The sequence below is a fragment of the Aricia agestis genome, chromosome 3, assembly GCF_905147365.1.
Source record: "Aricia agestis chromosome 3, ilAriAges1.1, whole genome shotgun sequence".
NCBI classification, from domain to species: domain Eukaryota; kingdom Metazoa; phylum Arthropoda; class Insecta; order Lepidoptera; family Lycaenidae; genus Aricia; species Aricia agestis.
In genome coordinates this window covers 13,082,688-13,102,746 of record NC_056408.1, presented here as the reverse complement: position 1 = coordinate 13,102,746, position 20,059 = coordinate 13,082,688, and the positions used below count along the sequence as shown (strand labels likewise).

At 34.7% G+C, this 20,059-nt stretch overlaps 1 protein-coding gene across 6 annotated transcripts in view; it reads right to left on the bottom strand.

The window, feature by feature from the left end:
• LOC121725403 (protein tramtrack, beta isoform-like) overlaps positions 1–20,059 on the bottom strand; it is a 554,986-nt gene that overhangs the window by 53,972 nt on the left and 480,955 nt on the right. Inside the window, exon 5 of one of the 6 annotated variants that reach the window (XM_042112367.1) lies at positions 1,381–1,634. The exons of 4 other annotated variants lie outside the window; for them this stretch is intronic. In XM_042112367.1, the coding sequence (XP_041968301.1) occupies positions 1,396–1,634 (239 nt within the window). In that variant the 3' untranslated portion in view covers positions 1,381–1,395. Of the gene's footprint in view, positions 1–1,380; positions 1,635–12,375; positions 12,648–20,059 lie in introns of those variants that run through there. One more of the 6 variants, XM_042112353.1, reaches the window with a different exon arrangement.

Below are 20,059 nucleotides of genomic sequence, written 5' to 3'. Positions count from 1 at the left end.
ATTCGTGCCGAAGCATGGCTCTACCACGTATAAAAACTTTAGCATTTATATTATTAGTATGGATATTATTCATTTCCAAATCCAATTATGATTGAACTTAAAGGTGGGTGGATGGCAATGATTCTCTCTAGTCTTAACGATGACGTCATCCACGGTGTGGACCGCCGCGGTGCAGCCCGCTTCTCGCGCGTGAGTTGAACACTTCCACCTCATCTTCAGTCCCATTCTCTTCTGCGCGTGATATGTGTAGCCGTTCAACAGTAGCATCTTCTTGTTCTGTCTCGATAACACGTACGTGCATTTTGCTATAAATAAAATTACCGTTATTTATATGACAATGGCACGAATCGCTCTACATAGAGATAGTGCAATCCACGAAGAATTGCCCCACTAATTTTTATTTTCCATCTTTCCCTTTGACCGTGACTCTTTCTCTTAATTGGTCTATTTATTGTAGTGTGCGCGTGCACTCATAGGTAATTAGTGTGTTCTGATAACACTCAAACATTGGCGAAAGCTTGCACACATATAATACTATAAACGATTAGGAGTAATAGTGGGGCGCGTCTTCATAGATTGCACTATCTGTACTAGTCTGGAATAAAACCGGTTATCAATAGAGACTGTCCTTTGAGCTAACTCTTTAGCCGTACAACCAGCAAGCTCAGCAAATAATTGACAATTTGACTTCCTTCTCAAAGCTAGCATTTAAATATAGGACACATAGAAAAACAAAACAGAAAAGGTGAAAATACTTATTACTTATTAATTGGGAATGTAAATCAAATAATTAATTAAGAGACAAACTAAATGGCCGAATTACTCTACACGGTTACCGGTACTATTAACATTGAACTAACTTTTGAGATTTATCCTTATTTGAAAAAGAAGTTTCATGACTTTAGATATTTATTCACACTTTTCAATTCCCCACTTTACAAGATACAATTCCGTACTCATATAACAAGATACTTTCCTACTTATATTACAATATACAATTCCGCAATCATATTACAAGATACAATCCCGTACTCATATTACAAGATACAATCCCGTACTTATAATATTACAAGTTACAATTCCATACTTATATTATTATCCTACATGATGCCCGCAACTCCGTTGCGCCTAAATTCATTCATTGCGCTGGAACCGTACATTTTTCTGGAATAAAAAGTATTCAATGACCTTTTCCGGGACACAAAATATCTCCATATTAAATTTCATCAAAATCGGTTTAGCGGTTGGGAAGTGAAGAGTCAAGAGGTAACAGACACACAGATAGACGTAATTTCGCATTTATAATATTAGTAGGGATAATAAAATTCTGTACTTATATTATTAGATACAATTCCGTTTTATATTATTGAGGATTACAGTTCCGGGCTTATATTATTACAACATACAATCCCGTACTTTGAATCTATACGAAGGTAGGTGTGAGTGGTTTTCTCTTGCGAGTACAATCTGGTCTCCTATGGTGTGGAGCACCGCCCTGCACCCGCAGTGGTTGTGGGTCGAACACTTCCATCTCGACTTGATCCCCATATTTTTTACCCTCTGAGAGGAATAAGTGTAACCATTGAGTAGTATCATTTTCTTATTCCTTTTCGACAGAACGTATGTGTACTGGCCTGAAAATACTAACAGTTACCGTACATATACAGGTTGTAACAAAACAAAACGATTTTATATATAGAGTTCATTGTTAAATTGGCAGCACAATAAAATTACGGTCATTTGTACACTGTACCTTATCAATAACGTAACATAAATGAATAAAAAATAAAAGGCCCAAAACTACATTCTTTCAGTTTCTTCTTATCCTAAACACGCTTACATAATTTTATACCATTGCAACCATTGCCTAGAACCCACGCATATATGTTTTACGCTCAAAGACCGAAATCGCTCAATGAGCGAAAAAATAGCTCACAACGCGTTGTGGTCACAGTGAAACAGCCACGACGCGAAATTCGCGAAAACAAAAACACGATACGCAGTGATTTAGTAAAAGAAAAAATATGTTGTAGTACGCGTATAGAACACAGTAGTGAATTTTGATAATTTTTCTTAATTTTTATCAAGAAACCTTGAATTATAGAGTTTTGGAATGATAAAATCTTTCACCATATCTCATCGTAATTACCGAAAATCTTTGTCGCTAACACAGAAATAGATCAAGATATATCTGAGGTCGCAAAAGAGTAAAGAGCGAGCGCAAAGGAGTGAGTGCGGCGTTAGATGAGGATGCTCCAACATGTTTTTCAGTAAAACAGAGAAACAAAAAGAAAATAAAGTTAGTCAATTTGTAGACTTGTTTTGATAATAGAAATTGATTTTATTGTGGTGCAGCTTTCGATATACTTTTTAAAAATTCCGTTGTAAGATTGTCCAATTTAGAGTGCAAGTTAGTATTTTTGATAAACAATTTAAATTTTAGTATTACAAATATATTTGATGTATGAACCATATTTTTGGTGTGAATTCGGTTATAAAGGTCGTCTCGTTTTGTATGACGTTTAAGTTTTTTTTGAAGGACATGTTCAGTTGGTCAATTGATTTTTTTTTGATCAGCATTAGTTTTTCTGGTATGCATTCAGTTAATTAGCGGAGCGGTAGTGTGCTGAAAAATTATTCTGATGTGCATTTAATAATATCCCATTGAAATATAATCTTCTATACCTATGGACGATTAATCAATCAAGAACAAATCAAGAAAAATGAACAGCATATCAGTCACGACACGAATTTCGCGTTATGGTCTTTTTGTCATTGCCAGAACGCATCGTGGCCGTTTTCATTAGAGCCACGACGCGAATTTCGCGTTTCACTGTGACCACAACGCGTTGTGAGCCATTTTTTCGCTCATTGAGCGATTTCGGTCTTTGAGCGTAACATATATAACAATCTTTGTTCCTCTCTACTGGATATTCACAGGTAAGTACATTTGCCGGTTCAGTTGAAGATTAAATAGCCTAGACTTTTGCATAGGTTGATGCGTGTGTTCGTCTTTTATTTTGACGACTTGATCCTCCAGCGTGTGTATGATGGCGTGGCAGCCTCGGTGCTGATGGGTGGAACATTTCCATCTCCTCTTTGGATTGGCGGTAGATGTTATTATTAAAGAATACGTGTAGCCGTTGAGCAGTATCATCCTTTTCCCTCTTTGGGACACGACGAATTGAACTGGAAAAAATTACGCGTACAATTCAGTATTCATACCAACGTTAGTATCAGGATCGTTCAAAAGGAAATAAAAAGGACCATTATAAGACTTTAATAAAGTGGGTGTATTAAATATTTTAATCCATAATTATCTTTCAAATCTCCTGCGATGCCAGATAAGCTTTTTTGGTACAATCTTTCACTTTTGAAATGGGATCGAACATCGACATCTGGAGGCACGGGAGTGCCCCCGCCAAGATGAGCCAAGCGAAGCGCGCAAGGGCACTACCTACCTTTTCTCCAAACGTTTCGTCGTATTTTTGAACCCTCGTAACTTTGGTTTGAATAATGCCAGATAGTTGAAATTTTTAAGATAAAGTGAAATGCGTATAGTTATTAAATGCGCAAAGTTTGAATATCGTAGCTATTATACTTTAGATTTTATAGGAGTCCAAAAACCCACAATTTGGTCAATGACTCACCGATCATCAAAACTGTTAGGGTACTTTCTGAAGTCTTAGAAAGCTGAAATTTGGTATGTAACATTATATTAGTACTAAAACAACAAAAAAATTATCAAAACCAACTCAACCTATATCCGTACCATTATAAAGAAAATTAGGCAAATTTTTGTGTTTTTTGTATGGGAGCCCCTCTTAATTTTTTATTTTATTTTAATATAATAATAATAATAATAATAATATCTATGGACGCTTCATATTATTATTAAATATTAAAGAAGACATATAACTAAGGACTTTGAGAAAAAGTCAAGTACCTACCTGTTGCCATTATTGATATAGAGGAAAAAAGGCCAAAAAATCACGTTTGTTGTATGGGAGCCCCCCTTTTATATTTTATTTTGTTTTTAGTATTTTTTGTTATAGCGGCACCAGAAATACACAATCTGTGAAAATTTCAGAAGTCTAGCTATAGCGGTTCTTGAGATACAGCCTGGAGACAGACAGACGACATCGAAGTCTCAGTAATAGGCTTCCGTTTTTACCCTATGGGTACGAAACCCTAAAGAATAAACTAAAAGAAAAAACAACGTAAACCAGCTTACAAAAAGAAATGAAATCCCACCAAAAATAGTAAAAATGTTTTTGGTGGGATTATAATATTTTCTATCCAGTTGTATAATCTACATAGTACACTAATCAGTAATCATTATCCATACTAATATTAAAAGTGTGTCTGTCTTTCTGTCCGTCTGTCTGTCTGTCGGTTACCTCCTCGCGCCCAAACCGCTGAACCGATTTTGTTGAAATTTGGAACGGAGATACTTTAAGTCCCGGGAATGGACATAGAATACTTTTTGTCCCTAAAAATGTACGGTTCCCGCGCGATAAACGAGTTTTGGCGCAACGGAGTTGCGGGCGTCATCTAGTACTCTATAGTAAGCTTCAAGCTTCAAGGTACAAGAAATAACAGAAAAACATCCTATAATTTTGGCATGTATCAAAGGCTAGTATTATTCTGGACTTCTCTGTTCGATCTTTCCGTAGGTGGGTGCGTGTGATTCTCTTTGACCTTGATGATCTCGTCCCTCATGGTGTACACTGCTGCTGGGCATCCACGGTTCTGATGCGTGGAACACTTCCATCTGATGACAGCTGTCTTAGAATGAACGGCAGAGTACGTGTAGCCATTGAGCAATATCAATTGCCTTCCTCTCTTCGACATGATGAATTCCACTAAAACCAGTTAATTTACGGTGAACCGTGGCGATTAGATGAAATAATGTTTTATGCTATGATTAAATAACTGCATGATTTACGCATATCATGGAAGTAAATAAATAATGCTCATCAAAGAAATAAAATTTAATGATGATTGTGTATAGTCAATTATTATCATTATTTTTTTATAATTGTTTTATGAAAAGAAGATAAAAAAAATTAAAATAGCAAGCAAGTTCCCACTCATCAACTCAGGAAAACAAAGTGAAATTTTCTAGTCTGGTAAAAAAAAAACTCCTTGGAATTCCGACAAAAGTAACCAAAATATAATCAGGAAAATAACAATGATTTTGATTCATTCGTATTGTAAATTAACGGGCTTTTGGTGGATGATTGTGTTCTTTCTTTAGAAAAGGAGTGCCGTCTACGATGATCATGAGACCTCGGCAGCCTCTGTTGTGGGTAGTGCACCTCCATCTGGTGCTGTGACCCATCTTTGTTATGGCATAGTACGTGTAGCCGTCCATTTTAGACATTACTTTGCCTCTCCGGGATACTATATATTCCACTAGAATGCGAATAATTGGGTTAGATATTTTAGAAACCGTCAAATGGTCTTCGTGTACGCTAAAGAGGGCGAATAAACATAAAATCAAACATCGTCCTTCTCTTTTCATCCCGTCATTAAGCCCGTCTCTCATATGCCAGGTGAAAAAGAACGACGCGGAATCAGCGCCAAGTTAGTATGTATATTGTATATCTTAATCGTACAGTCCGTCTGTAATAGTATTTTATATTATTTATTAAAATATTAGCTCAGTTTTAAAAAGAAATGAAATATTCGTAAAATTTTAATGCATCTTTGTCATTCTTTTTCTATCGAGAAAATTTAAAGATATAATATCGTGTTTTCGCTAGTATGGACCCTCGTAAATAAAATATTATAGTAGGTATCTATGTTTAAAAAATGGAACAACAGTGAATTATAAGATTATTTATTTTGCTTTACTCGCCCCCTTAAGCTATAACTTAAAGAAGAATTACAAAAATAAATAAATTAAAAAACATTTAAATTTATAAATTAAGTACATTTATAAATAAAATTGTTTATAACGTAAAGAAGAAATAAAAACAAAAATAAATATATTAAAAATTATAATATTGTATAAGTACACAAATTAGTCCAAGTAACTTCACATACATAAACAAAACTTTACTCTTAAACTCAAGTCATTACGTCTTTATAGGGTGCAAAAAGCAAGTATTTCACATCTTGAAAACATGATGACTTGTCAGTCTCCGCTATATACTGGAGGATGATTATGTGCGGACACTTTGACGACGCAGTCGTTGATAGTAGTCAGCGCGCCTCGACACCCTGAGTTGTTGTTAGCTGTAGAACACCTCCATCTACTTTTCAACTTCGTTTTTCCCACACGGTAGTACGTGTATCCTTTCCTCTTTACCATTACCCCACCTCGCTGAGATTTTACAAATTCCACTGCAATGATTTAATTTTTTCCTTACAAAAACTAGGGATTAAACATAGTTTCAAACTTTACATACTTCAGTAGATTTGAATCACCGAAGGAAGCACAAATGGTTACTAAACAAAAAACACAATTAAAACCTTGTTTTGACGTTCATTTAAATTGCTTATTAAACTACTACAAATTGTATTGGTTAGAAGATTAATTTTGGGCATTACACTTTTATTTTGTTATTATATACTAGCTTTTGCCCGCGGCTTCGCTCGCGTGGAATTCGAAAATCGCGTGAAATACGAATATTCTTGTAAATCTCCTTTGGAAACATGATGTTTTTCCAAGACCAAAAGTAGCCTATGTTAATATCCTTTCAACTAAATATATGCCAAGTCGATTGGTTGCTTCGTTAGGCCGTGAAGAAAGGACAAACAAACAAACACACTTTCGCATATACAGTGTGTTTGTGTAAACACCGTTATCCTTGAAACCATCAAATGAGACCGTCAAAATGAACAACTTTTTCTATGAGGACAATGCTGGGAACTCAAAAAAAAAATGCCGTCTTCATACCCATACGGTAGCCCGGATCGGCAATTTGTATGGGTATGAAGACGGATTTTTTTGAGTTCCCAGCATTGTTCTCATAGAAAAAGTTGTTCATTTTGACGGGCTCATTTGATGGTTTCAAGGATAACGGTGTTTACACAAACACACTGAATAATAATATTAGTATTATTAGCTGTTGCCCGTGATACTAACGACGCGAGACACTATTTCGTTATAAGCAACATTTCCAGGGGGGGGGGGGGGGGGCTTCATAATCTCGCGAGAAAGATTATAATCTAACGGTATATACAATCTTACGGTGACATATACACCGAGTGTTTAGTGTCTATCGTGGATCCTAATCATTACAGGTATACGCGGGGAGGATGGTTGTGTGGGGACTCTTTGACGACTTGCTCGTTAATAGTCATCAGCAGGCCGCGGCAGTTCGACCGTCGGTGCGTGGTACACCGCCATCTGGATTTGAAGTCCGTTTTGCTTATACAGTAGTAAGTATACCCTCTCCACTTTATCAAATCGTTGCCTTTACACGACCGGATGAATTCCACTGAAATAATAATAATATCTAATTAAAAATGACAAAATACCTCATAATTCAATATAAAAAAAAAAAAAATTGAAATTTCTAGCCTCCAAAAGAAAGTAGATTATATTATTTGAATTTTTTTTTAATGAAATTAAACGAGCAAACGGGTCACCTGATGGAAAGCAACTTCCGTTGCCCATGGACACTCGCAGCATCAGAAGAGCTGCAGGTGTGTTGCCGACCTTTTAAGAGGGAATAGGGTAATAGGGGAGGGTAGGAATGGGAAGGGAATAGGGGAGGGTAGGGAAGGGAATAGGGTAGGGGATTGGGCCTCCGGTAAACTCACTCACTCGGCGAAACACAGCGCAAGCGCTGTTTCACGCCGGTTTTCTGTGAGAACGTGGTATTTCTCCGGTCGAGCTGGCCCATTCGTGCCGAAGCATGGCTCTCCCACGTATAATTTGAGAAAGCTTGTATTCGAAACACTTATTTTCTACCCGTGAATCTTATTTGAAACATTTTAACACGAGAACGAACTGTTCTGGTGTTATGAAAGTAATTTACAAAATAAAAGATGTAATGATAGTAACAGAATTTTATCTCATCTGCCATTTTAGAAAATCGTAATATTTACTGATTCTACGCTTCTGTTATACTAGCGACCAGAGGTGTAAAACTCATTACAGCAATGAAAACACGTCGTACTTACGCGTTGCCTATCTTTATAAGCTTGATATTTCAGGGGCCCTATTATGAGCTCTTAAATCCATTCACTTTACGTCCTTATACAGTCAGATAAGGACGTAAAAAGAATGGATTTAAGAGCTCATGATAGAGGCCCTGAGCTTTTGTTTTGCATGACCTATGACTACTACCGTATTTTAGTATTAGCGCTATAGGGGTTAGAGATTACAAAAAAAAAATTCTGTGGCAGCAACTTTCCCACTAAGTACCTACCTATTATACAAAAATCAGCACCTTTAGTAGAAAAGTTGTCGTAATAGAAGAGAGAGAGAATATAAATTCAGGAGAGTCATTCTTTCTGCAAAGTGTCTCATACAAAAAGAAAATTCAGAAATTGGGACTGATAAACACTTCTTCGTATACTGGAGGATGATTGTGCGTGATCATTTTGACGACATATTCGTTGACAGTCATGAGCATGCCTCGACATTTTAAGCGATTGTGCGTGGAACACCTCCATCTGCTCCTGAATTCCGTCTTGCTTGTGCAGTAGTACGTGTATCCTTTCCTCTTTATCAAAATGTTGCCTTTCTTCGAATATATATATTCCACTGCAATAATATGAACCTAGATGACCAAACATTACAAGCTAAGAAATTAGAGCAGGGGGTGAGCCAAAATCTTTTCGTTTTCGCTTCGTTATAGAATCGCCGATCAAAATGTATGGAATTGACATTAGACGAGTCGAACGTCAATGTCATATTAACGAACGCTTCCATCCTTTATGTCAATTCCATACATTTTCGTCGGCGATTCTATAACGAAGCGAAAACGAAAAGATTTTGGCTCACCCCCCTGATAAACGGAAGGCGAGGAGAGTCATTAGTCTTCTTTGTATACTGCAGGATGATTGCGTATGGTCATTTTGAAGACAGTGAGACAGACGAACATGCTTCGACCTTTTAAGCGATTGTTCCATCTGTATTTGAGTTCTATTTTTCTTATACATTTGTACTTGTATCATATTTTAATCTTCATTAAAACATTGCCTTTCTTCGACCAGATGAATTCCAATTTAATAATATTAATAGATGGCCAAACGTTACAAGTTTAGAAATTGGGGCTGATGAGCGGAAGGCGAGAGGAGACATAAGCCTTCATTGCATACTGGAGGATGATTGTGTGTGGTTTCTTTGACGACAAATTCATTAAAAGTGATGAGCATGCCTCGACATTTTGACTGCAAGTGCGTGGCACACCTCCATCTGCTTTTGAATTCCGTTTTGCTTATACAGTAGTACTTGTATCCTTTCCTCTTCATTAAAATATTACCTTTCTTCGACCGGATGAATTCCACTGCTATAATAATAATAATATATACTTAAGTAAGATAAAAATGTATCGCTAAATGTATTGGTAAAAGCTTATCTAGAGAACGGCTGAAGCGATTTATTTTTATAAATTCTTGTTTAAGAATATTCTTTGAAATACGAGGATGGTTATTATAAGGAGAGATTTTTTTTAATTAGTATGAATAATTAGAAAATAAAAAACCACTTTGCCACGGTATAAAATTATAATTTTAGGAATATCTTAAAAATGGAAATTAATGGGTCAAAAAAAACAACCACATCGGTAATAGTATATATTGTAGTTTTTATTTTATTGCATAAAAAATAATTTAAAGAAAAATATAATATTTTTTGTAAAAAATAAATATTTAAAGAATTTTTATTTTAGGGACCTAATTCACAATGTAAGATTTTACTTGGATTCGATAACTTCCTTGCGCGACAGCCAATAAACGCTTGCCGAGTCAAGCGTCGACCAATAACATCCCGCGCCAAGCGTCCGAATCCAAGGCGAACAGGGGCCGTACCACGAAACTGTTTTGAGACTCAAATAATTGTTTGAGTCTCAAAACAGTTTTGTGGTACCCCAGAATTGTGAATAAGGTCTCTTATGACTTTAACTACTGAGAAAAGACAGTTTCTCTTTTAAAATTCATATTTATATAGATATCGGATAAAACTCTATTAATTCAAAATCCACGAACTTAAATAACAGTTATTTTTTCGTTCAATGCAAGATTGTGTTGGATGACTGACATCCTCTTATCCTCTTGGTCCAATGTCGCCTGTACCTATTTCGCTATGCACTGTTTTTTACCAAAGGTTTATCTATTCGAAAGCGTTATTGGCTGGTTAACGTTTTGACAATAGCCAATCAAAAGCGCTACTGAAAATTTAAACTAAAAAAAACTCTCAAACTCCATATTATGCTCCTTTACGTTGTGTTTTTCCTAGCGGTCCATGATTGTGATAGTCATTGAGTTTCACAATCATGCCATCGAGGGTGTGGATCATGGCACGGCACCTCCGCCCCTTGTGAGTGGAGCATCGCCACCGGATTTTCCTATTATTCTTGCAGGCAAAAAATCTACCGTAAGTGTATCCATCTTTCATTATCATTTGCTTCCCTTTGTTTGATGTTATGTATCTAGCTGAAAATACATGAACGATTTTAAGTCTATGGCTGATTAAAAGGTCTATTGATGACATTATAATGTGTATAATATCCATACTTATATACTTCCATTCTAAATACATTCCATATCATCCATACTATACTTATATTATACTTCCATACTAATATTATAAATGCGAAAGTGATTCTGTCTCTCTGTCCGTCTGTTACCTCTTCACGCCCAAATCGCTGAACCGATTTTGCTGAAATTTGGCATGGCATACTTAGAGTCCCGGAAAGGACATATGATACTTTTTATCCCGTAAAAATGTACGGTTCCCGCGCGATAAACGACTTTTGGCGCAAGTTGCGGGCGTCATCTAGAGTAATATAAAGTTTTACGATTAAGAGCCCATATGACCCTAACTTGACTACATACTTTAACGTAGATCTCAAAATCTGTAAGGTCTAGAAAACTGATTTTTTGACACAAGTAACTTCAGTTCATAAAGATTAAATGCTCAAGACGAAAACACGATTACTCAAAAAATGCTCGATAGTTTCTTTTTTACAAAAAACCTTGTTTTAGACGCATTTTTGCTTGGATCTTCGAAGTTTGCTGTCTTTTCTTTAATATTTTTTAATATCTAAAAAGGTATTGATAAAACCTAAATTTGCTCAAAACACTTTTTTCATAATCATTATAGTTCGTCTTTTATTCAAGTAAAACTAACTCGGCGATGATTCCGCGCCGTCCTTTTTCACCTGGCATATGAAAGACGGGCGTGAGTGTGAAGAGAGAAGGACGATGTTTGATTTTTAGAGTCAGGTGAGCTCTTAAACGTTTTTCGTAGTAGTAGGACTTCATACTACTAAGTACTTCATGAATAAAACAGCTTAAAACATAAATAATTATCTTACGCTTACGAGTACTAAGGTACACTCGGCGTAACTGGGCGGTAGCGGTCATTGACTCCCTGTCAAAAACTTGTCATTCTCTATATAAACCGCGATTGACACTAACGTGTCAGATGTTGTCAATCGCTGCTTTGCCTACGCCGAGTGAATTAGTCATAAAAATTAACAAAATAATGAACAATAGCTGCCACATGCAGTGTAAAATTAATTCGTTGACAACATAGCTTTTAAAATCCTTTCATTCCACCTAGATCAATTTTTAATCCATTTTAATAAAAACAAGCACATAATCATTTTATTATCATAATATATTCAGTAAATAGGTACAAAAGAGATTTTGCAAATTTTAATCTCTCCACGTTGACGGATCAACCATGATCTTATGAGTTGCATTCGATAATTTAGACAATGTAACATTATGACTATTTAGTAACCTGTGGTATAATTAGAAATTTTAAAAGTATGGAATTTTACATATGGCATCAAGTGCTAGTTCAGGTTGCGTTTTGTCAAATCCCATATATTTTTAAACTCAAATACTATTAGGTATATATTATTTGTAACTAACCTAATTTGTCGCCTTTGTTTGATCAGGCCAACCTAAAATGCTAAATGCTAAGTACTCACATACGGTTTTGCTCAATCGAGCAATAACGTTGAGCAAAACCCGCGGCTCGGGCTTTCGTCCACAAATTCAGCATTGCTCGATATTTATTCTAAATCGATATATTTCATTCCATCAATCCAGCTCGATCTGGTTCCATCGATCCTTCGAGCGGCTCGATGCGAGCCTTCGAGCTGTCAGTTTTGCGGTCACACAGTAATTATTACTCGATTTGGAGTAAAACTATCGAGCAAAACCGCATGTGAGTACTTAGCATAAGACTAGGTTTTAGCAGTTAGCCTCTTTAATCTTGTTTCTATATATTCTGTGTAAATGTTTCCTTTCTGGTGGTTCATGGTTGTGGTTATCATTTAGTTTCGTGATGCTGTGATGGAGGGTGTGGATGACAGCTTTGCATCCCTGTCGCATGTGAGTGGAGCACCGCCATCGGATTTTACTGTCTCTGGTGTTTGTAGCGACCTTGCTGTAAGTGTAACCATCTCTGAGTATCATTTTATGCCCCTTGTATGATATAACGTATTTAACTGAAAAAACAAAAGATTTATAGTCAATGATTAGTTTTTACTAGATGTTGCACTTCGTGAGCGCTTAAGAGTCCGGGTGCCATCGCAATTCTCATACAAACGTAATGCCAAGATCATTTCCCATACGAGAATATTTTACCATATTTGAGTTATTATTCAGCTTGAGATAGTAATTACATAGGTTCCTGTACAAAGATTCACTGCAAAATATTTACATGCCAAAAAATATGAATGAATATAATTTAGTATGTAAATATATTGTAATCGTTCAAATTTTTGGTTATATATTATAGGAAATGATATTGGTATTACGTTTGTATGAGAATTGCGATGGCACCCGGACTCTTAAAATCATTAAGTGTGCATACTCTTGTAAATTGATGCAGCGTCTAAAAGCTTGAGGAGGGAATAGACAGACATGCGGACAGATAAACATCTGCGTTATCACCATGGATTAAAATAAATTTTAGTTGTAATGAATAATTTCCATAAACTCTTTGGATTTTCCAGAGGCTTCTTGACAGGAGATGATATGAATTAGCGTTATTGGTTGATTTATATTTGACAGGGCTGATTTTTCAATCGTCAGATAAATTTTATCACTGGAATAAAGGCTGGCTTACACGTATTAAGTTGATAAGTAGTTAACTAAATTTTAACTTAATTTTAAGTTATTTATTGCATGTAAACACAAAATTTAGTAGCAAGTTTAAATTTAGTTAAGTACAAGGAAATTAGAAATTTGACTATTTTCTATTATGTTGGCAGGCGGGGCTTGTCACTTGACACATTTCGGGCAGGCACTTCAAATTAAGTTAAAATTTAGTTACTACTTATCTACTTAATACGTGTAAACCAGCCATAAATTTGGCGTTTTGACAGATTTTATTTGAAAAAATGTCTGAATATTTATTCTTTAGGTAAAAGTTATCTGACGATTGAAAATCGGCCCTAAAGATAAAAAGCTCTAGAGAATACATAAAACTCTGGAGTTTAACTGGTTAAACATCGGAAATCGGGGATACAAACAACAAAGATTATGTTAAAGTAATTTACTAGGTTTTTACATCAGTGAATGCTTGTGAGCACCATGGACACTAACAATCATTTTTGTTACTGTTTTCATATTATAACAAAGGTAATATGGGCTCTACACTCGCGGCGCGAAACCCCGCGAAGGCCGCGAACCGCGAGTGTGGAGGGTTTCGCAGCTTCGTGTTTGCGCTTCGCGGCTTCGTATTTGTGACGCATTGTGTTTACGGCGCGTAGCATCCGCGAATCGCTGCCGCAATTCGCGCCGCGCCGCGAGTGTAGAGCTCGCATAAGAGCACTGCACTATCTACAAGAATATTATATGGAAACAAGTTTTTAAGTATTTAATTTGTGAAAACACGTTTTGTACATGATTACAGGTAGCATTGTACCTACACCATTACTTCACGTTGGCCAATGATGGACAGGTCACAAGCATAAGCGACTATCAACTTATTAGATGACCCGAATGCCGTGCTTAAAACTTTACAATGGTAATCCATCATCACCCGTGGAGTCATTTTATTCACATATTATGATAATTGATAAGATGGCGGGTGGCCATGTGTGTTCTGAACTTTGACGATGGTACCATCGATGACGTGTACTCGGCCGGTGCAGCCGGTCACTGTAGAACAGCGCCAAATGGTCTTCAAGCCGTTACTTGACCCTGCTGCCTCGTAGTACGTGTAACCGTCATTTAGTATCAGCTTCTTCCCCTTTCTAGATATGACGTATTCAACCGCTGTAAAATATTATTTCGTTTGTATTTTTGCTTATTACACTCTCATCCATCATTACCGTCAACTTCATAATATTAAAAAATACAGGAGTTTGTATAATGATGACTCCCACACCGGTTTCGGTGACGGTGGCATTTTTATAGAAACCTTCCCAGAGACGCAAGAGTAGTTTTATAGCACACAAGCGTGTGACCAGCACATAAGGGCGCTCTCTCTTCCTCTATTAGCATAACCCGATGGGACTGATGACAGACCCGACTGGCGAGAGATTAAGCGCAGGACCGACATTTTACATGGCCATCCAACGCATTGATCATTTTATTTATCAGACGATATAGCGATTCAAATCGGGAATCGAACCAACGAACTTCGAGTCAAGAGCCAGGTTTTAAGGTACAAAGCGATTTGTATGAGGACATTTTAAATATCTTCACGTAAAGGTAAACATCTTTTTTGATTCGACTTTTCAGGAATTTATGTTCATTAAATTTAAAAAAAAGTATTCGTATTTACAAAATTACTATTCTTGTTTACATTCTACTGCTTTAATTTTAGAATATGACAATGGAAATACCAAACATGAAACGAAGAAAACACCAGATGATACTTAAGGATTAGTACCTTGGATCATCTTTATTTGATTGATTTGAGTGATTCTAAGAATAATATGCTAACCGGTAGGTTATGAAGGGGTTATTATAATATTTTTAACGTGGGTCTTCTAACGGGAAGTGGTTGTGCTGGTTGCTGACATCATACACCAGCTCCCCGGCCGTCTTCAGTCTGGCTCGACATCCGAAGTGGTTGTGTGTCGAACAGCGCCAGTGTTGCTTAGTCCCGCAGTCCTTACTGCGATAAAACGTGTATCCTTCTATTTTTATTAAAGTTTTACCCTTCTTTGAAATGACATATTCCACTGAAATGTATAAAACAATTAAGTAAATGGCTCTGCCCCCCTATCATTAACTTTGTCAAAACCTGAGCTAATCCGTGCAGGTATGTAAACAGTTGTAAAGTGAATGGTTATGTTTCCGTATCATGTGCACTTTTACTTCTCAATGGTTATAACCTGTAATATTTGTCTCTGAACTGGATTAAGAAATGTCAAACACGAACGTCAAATTTGACTAACGGAATTGTTTTTTTTTTTAGGAATTGAAATGGCTTAGCCATAACGACTAACGGAAAAATTGTAAATCAAGATGAAAATATAGTTTAAAAAAAGATTAATATTTTTTATTATAAAATATACTATTTTCTAATATAAAACGTGGTCAATGTAGGAATAGTTACTTTTGCACCGATTTATTGTATTTAAAGGTAATTATTATAAATGTGTAAATGGTTTTATTTATATTTTTTGGTATTTTATAAGCCCTTTATGAAAACACTGAGAAAATAACACTCCTTCATGTTTATATTATCACAAGCATGGCGATCTAGAGGAGAAAGAATTCTCTGACATTGGCAACTAACTGAGTCGGCAATTAAAAAAGAGAAGAAGAAGGAGACAAAAAAAAAAGATAATTGGATATTGTTATTAAGTTTATAGAGATTATGTTTTAAGCAAGAAATTGATAAGTTTATTATATCCTATACCTACTTGATACCTACGCTAAATAATCTACCATGAAAAAGTCTTAGAAATGCATCAAACTTGTGGATTACAATTACATGCATTACAACAGAGTTGATGTCATGAGTTGAACATAGTTTGTTGAACTTGAACTCATTCTTGAACACCTACGTTTTTTTGAGCTTTCAAATAGGTATTATTGTAACATAAACAGGCAATTTATAAGTTTAATAATCCCCTTTTTGTGCCTTGTAAGGCATTTTACATTATTAGTACTGTGTACGCTGAACCAAATATTTTTCAGGATAAAGGATGATTGCTAACACTGAGATACTATAAGTACTACATTTTATAATAAAGAATAGCAAGTGTAATGATGACGAAGTCCTAGGAAGATAATATATATTCACTCAAAAGCTTTAATTAAAAGAAATTTAATAAATACTCGTTTTTAAATGTTTTTTCATTTATTTTCTCACTTAAATATACCTACCTTAGATACATATTCATACACAGCTTTCATCAATAGGTACTACATTTGTCTTACACCTTATTATCAACCTAGTATCAGATAGGCAAGTGTTAAATCTCTTTTATATTATACTTCTAAAAATATTTATACAGCGGAAATCTTAAACAAGGTCTTGTCACTTAAAATCAAAGAAGATGAATCAAATATCCCTTGTGTAAATATTAATTTATTATTATTAAAGGAGTTCAAATACCAACTTTTGATGAAAGATAAAAACAATATTATAATTTCAGACTTTTATTTGGCAAACCAATAACAATTAGAAACTGCATTGCAAGTTGCAACTATGGGAAATTGCCTGGGATATCTCAGACAGAGAGCGGTCAAGGGTTTTGTGTTCTTTGTGTTGTATTATGTTGTAGAATGCCTCCCGTGTGAGTATCTCTATATACTCACACAGGAGGAGTTCTGAATGTGTTAGAATTGCTCCTCAGTCACACACTGACTGCTCCAACGCAAATGCTTCAACGCGTGACCACTCTGTCTGATAGGTCCCTAAAACGACCACATCTTTTTAAAATGTATAATACATGAGGACTTACTAAAGTCCTCATGTATTTTAAATTTTAATGTAATAAGTAATATAAAACTAATATTATTATTATTGAGGTACAAAAGAATTTTTGGTAATAATAATATAAGTTCCAATGAAAATATTATGTTTTATGAACAATAAGTATGTTTGTTATGCAATTTTTGTTATGTCTTTTTGGAAAAAGTACTATAAGTAATGTAGGATTATATTTTTGAGTTTTAGTGACTATTCCCATTGTATATTATATCATATTGTAGTCAAGAGAAGTTATAAATGAAAAAGTGCATATGAGAATTTAGCTAATTTGGATTTTATATTATCAATGATTTAACTTTTCTAGTAGTTTAGGTGTATGTGTGTGTGTCAATATTTATTCGTGAATATACTTGAATCTAAAGTTTCAAAGGTTGTGTTCTCAAAATTCTTGTTATTGAGAAAGTAATACCTTTGAATTTACCTCTTTGGTGCAGCGTTTATCATGCATGGTTTACAAGGAAATAGTTTGTGAAATAACACAAAGACCTACTGCAATCAAAAGATTGTACGAAATGCTCCTAAGATAGGTTCCTAAGAAGTACATAGTAAGTTTTAATTTAATATAAAACTAATACTTAATATTATTATTGAGGTAAGTACAAAAGTATTTTTGGTAATACATAATAATATATGTTCCTAAGTCTTTTTTGGAAAAGTACTATAATGTAGGTTTTTGTTTTTGAGTAAAATTTAGTGATTTACACTATTCCCATCATATAATACCATATTGTCGTCAAGAGAAGAAGTTATAAATGAAAAAGTGCTCATATGAGAATTTAGCTAATTGGGTTTCTAATTGGGATTGATAATATCATATCAATTATTTAACTTTTCTAGTAGTTTAGGTGTGTCAATGTTTATCCGGAGCATGTTATACATACATCTAAAGGTTAAAAGGTTGTGTTCTGAAAATTCTTGTTAAAAGTAAGTAATATTGAATTATTTACCTCTTTGGTGCAGTGTTTATCATGCATATACCAAAATACTTCAGGTTTACAAGGAAATAGTTTGTGAAATAACACAAAAACCTACAATGCAACTATAAGATTGTACCTGTAGGTTTTTGGTGAAAATTCATACTTGTTTTACAGTAATTATACACAACACTTGTGTTCCTTATACCTTGTATGTGTTTCTTGTGTACTAAATCAATGCAGTCTTAGCTCATCGCACAAATGCAAACCTTATTGTTGACTAGACATATAGGTATACTACACCTCACTTATGTTATTATTCTGAAACCTCACTAACACTAAATGGATTACTAAGGTCTCTACGTCTTTACTTATGTATCAGTTCGTGATTAACTTGAGAATACTTAATCGTTTTCCAAAAATTTGGACACTTCGAATGTTAAGTTTTTTGGTTTTAATAACGAATTATTTTCACTAAAATATATGCTACAGACTAAAATATAACTTATTAAGTAACTAACCAACTAAATAGCAATATAATTTAAGACTAAAAAGTATGTAATATTAATAAATAAAATTACTAAAATGTAAACTATTCAGTAAAAGCTACTCGTTGGTTGGTGTTTATTGAATTGCTGTATTTGACGTAAAAGCAAGCGAGCTTATGTCAGAAGTGTTGTCATGATACCAAATGATACGAAATTATTACTCAGTTAACAATGGAGAAGTGAGTTTTGTGTCACGTGACCACTGACTGGCTGGAAAATAGAGGTCATGGTGGGCATTTTCAAAAAAATGTGTACCCCTGGTTTTTACCTTGTCCCTTGACTTCGCTACAGATTATTTGTAAAAAATTACATACTAACATTTTGTAATTTTAATGTAGGAGCATAAACAAGTTTTCTTTTATTAAAATACATTCACGTTTGTATATAATTTTATTTAGTATGAGATTTATAAGGGTTTTTAAGTACCGAAACCTATTAAATTCACCTGTCCCCTTCCCAGAAGTTGTAACAAAATCTTTAATAACTATTTTTTTTCTTAAAGTAAGTTACTTAAAAAACATATGTTAGATTCTTAAATACTTAATGTATCAATTGAATGTCTTGTTATTGAAAAATCTAACATAATTTAACTACAAATTAATTAAAATTATAATCATGAAAAAACAACCCGGCCGGAATGTTCGGTTTAGTGACCGTTTTTTTTAGTTTTATAAACATACTACAAAAATATTTTCGGCACTAAATGATAGCACTATATTTCATTGTACATCGAGAAACTTCAATTTAAATTTAGTAGTTAAAAATCTGCTACAAGACGCGGACGCAGGTTGGATGGTTCTTCAGGAACGGTTTATTTGTTCAGATAAGTGACCATATTTTGTAAGCATTATTATACTTTCTCCAACTGTTTTTACTGTTGACACGTTGCAAAATTAGTTTAGTATTTAGTATAAAAAATGAAATTGTGATAACTATTATCGGTTATTTACAAACACTTTAAAAGTAAAAGAAAGTAATATTACGTGACTTCCGACTTGTGACTTTTCGTATGGTCACATATAATGGAACGGACAAGTCACAACAGGCGGAAAGCATAAGGCTTAGTTCACATTTTAAATAAATTATTTTTTTATTCACAGATTTTATTAAGAAAATTGGAGATTTTTAAACTGGTACGATTAACGTACAAATATATTTTTTATTACTTATGTGTTAAGGTGACGCCGCGTTAAAGTAAAAAACCGTTTTGGATATGTTTTAGATTGCTAGTTTTCTATGAAAGGCCGGCCCGGCCTCTCACAGAAAACAAGCAATGGAACAGCAAAAAATGGAAAGGGCGTAAGCGACAAAATAGTTTTGTCGCGTAATTTAAAAACCATAAATACATTTCATATAAGCTATGGGCAAATTAAAGTGTATGCTTGAACCAATCCATGTACATTTTTGGAAGCTTAAATCACTCTCCTCTGTAGGGAAAAATAGGAATCCTTTTTTTTTACACAGGTCTATTTGATTGATTATTCTGTTTTATAAAA